We start from the raw sequence: 1921 nt of genomic DNA, 5'->3' as shown, positions 1-1921 counted from the left end.
TGTGTCAACAATGTGTAAGTTTTATATTTTGTTGGAATATTGGTATAAATTTGCATAAATGCTGCATATAATATTGTAACTGCTGTATAGGACCTGTATATAAACTGCATATGACCTGTGTACAGAATGTGTAACTTCTATATAGGACCTGTATATATACTGCATATAAAGTACTGCATATGAAATGTGTAAGTTCTGTATAACACCGACATATATATTGGTTATGAACAGTGTACTACATAATGTATCTAGCTACTATCTTAAGTGTATCAATCAGAGATGCAATTGGATTTTTAGATCTTCAAGTCAACAAAATTCAGAAGTTTTCATGGTGACAAAATTTATCAATGATCACACTCGTCCAATTGCGGACAAAATGCTTTCACAATGGCATGCTACTTCTTTAACCATCGCTAAAATGGTGAAGCACAACTTTCTAAATCTTAAGTCAACATACACTCCAGCAGAGATCATGGAAGAAATAAGAAACTTGTACGGAATTAGAATGAACTACAAAAAAGCATATAGAGCCAAAGAAAAAGCACTTGAGCTGGTCAGAGGTTCCTTGCGTGAATCTTATGCTAAATTGCCAGCTTACCTATACATGGTAAACACAATAAATCCTGGATCATTCACAAGGCTACATAAAACGGAAGACAGTCACTTTTTATATGTTTTTGTCGCGTTGAGCACATCAATAAGGAGCTGGAGATATTGTATGCCTACCATTGTTGTTGATGGAACATTTCTGAAATCTGCATACAAGGGAACAATGTTGTCTGCTAGTGTACTGGATGCAACAGGTGAGTTTTATGAATTTTTTTTAGACAAAATTATGTATATGCTGACATACTCTGATAGACACTATCCCACTTGTTTAATCAGGACATATTTTGCCATTAGCATATGCTGTTGTTGATTCTGAAAATGATACTTCATGGAAATGGTTTTTTCGCATGTTTAACACTGCTTTTGGTGAAAGAGAAGGCATGTGCATAGTATCTGATAGGCATGACAGCATATTAAAAGTTGTTGCACTTGTATATCCAAATGTAGCTCACTGTATATGTATCTACCATCTATGGAATAACATTAAGGGTAGATTTAAGAATAATCAAAAGCAACTAAAGGGGATCTTCTTTATAATGGCCAGAACGTACATAAATGCAGACTTTAATCGGCTTATGGGAGACAAACAAAATCGATAATGGGGTGAAGGAGTATCTGTTTGATATAGGCTATGAAAAATGGTCCATAGCTCATGCCCATGTCAACAGGTCGATGTTCATGGCTTCAAACATAGCAGAGTCCTTAAATTCAACAAATAGAGATGCAAGAGACCTGCCAATTAAAAAATTCCTACAGTTTATGATGGATCTGGTCATGAGATGGAATAATGAGCATAGACAGAATTCAGAAGCAACATTTACAGAATCGGAAAACAAATACAATGTAATAATAAGGGAAAATCTCATTCTATCAAATAAAATGATGGTATTACTTCTTATTTCTACTTCACAGACACTTACATATTCTAATGTGCACACTATCTACTAATATATTTATACATTGCAGGTGATGGGTTCTACTCACTATTCTTATGTAGTCATTGATGAAACTGGAAAAAGAAACATTGTTTGCATGCGTGAAAAAAATGCTCCTGCCTACAATTTCAAGTAGATTGCATACCTTTTCCACATACTATGGCAGTCCTAACTTACACGCATATGGATTTACAAAGCTATTGTGCTCCATATTACACAAGAGAAAACTTCTTGAAAGTATATGAACTTCCAGTTATACCACTTTCGGATGAAACAACTTGGCACATTCCAGCAGAGATATCAGCTAATATAGTACTACCACCAATCTGAAAACCAAAACCAGGAAGACCAAAAAAGAACAACCGAGGAAAGGGCAT

General features: G+C 34.9%; 1 protein-coding gene across 1 annotated transcript; it reads left to right on the top strand.

Moving 5' to 3' along the window:
* Positions 1-418: 418 nt before the first annotated feature.
* Positions 419-1680, top strand: LOC124890234. Its single transcript, XM_047402034.1, has 4 exons — positions 419-803; positions 886-1052; positions 1171-1452; positions 1576-1680. Exons 1-4 carry the CDS (start codon positions 419-421, stop codon positions 1678-1680), a joined length of 939 nt encoding a protein of 312 aa, XP_047257990.1.
* Positions 1681-1921: the final 241 nt, after the last annotated feature.

Source organism: Capsicum annuum, unplaced genomic scaffold (genome assembly GCF_002878395.1).
Source record: "Capsicum annuum cultivar UCD-10X-F1 unplaced genomic scaffold, UCD10Xv1.1 ctg14734, whole genome shotgun sequence".
NCBI classification, from domain to species: domain Eukaryota; kingdom Viridiplantae; phylum Streptophyta; class Magnoliopsida; order Solanales; family Solanaceae; genus Capsicum; species Capsicum annuum.
Note: the sequence above shows the minus strand (reverse complement) of the source record. Positions and strands in the feature narration are given on the sequence as shown.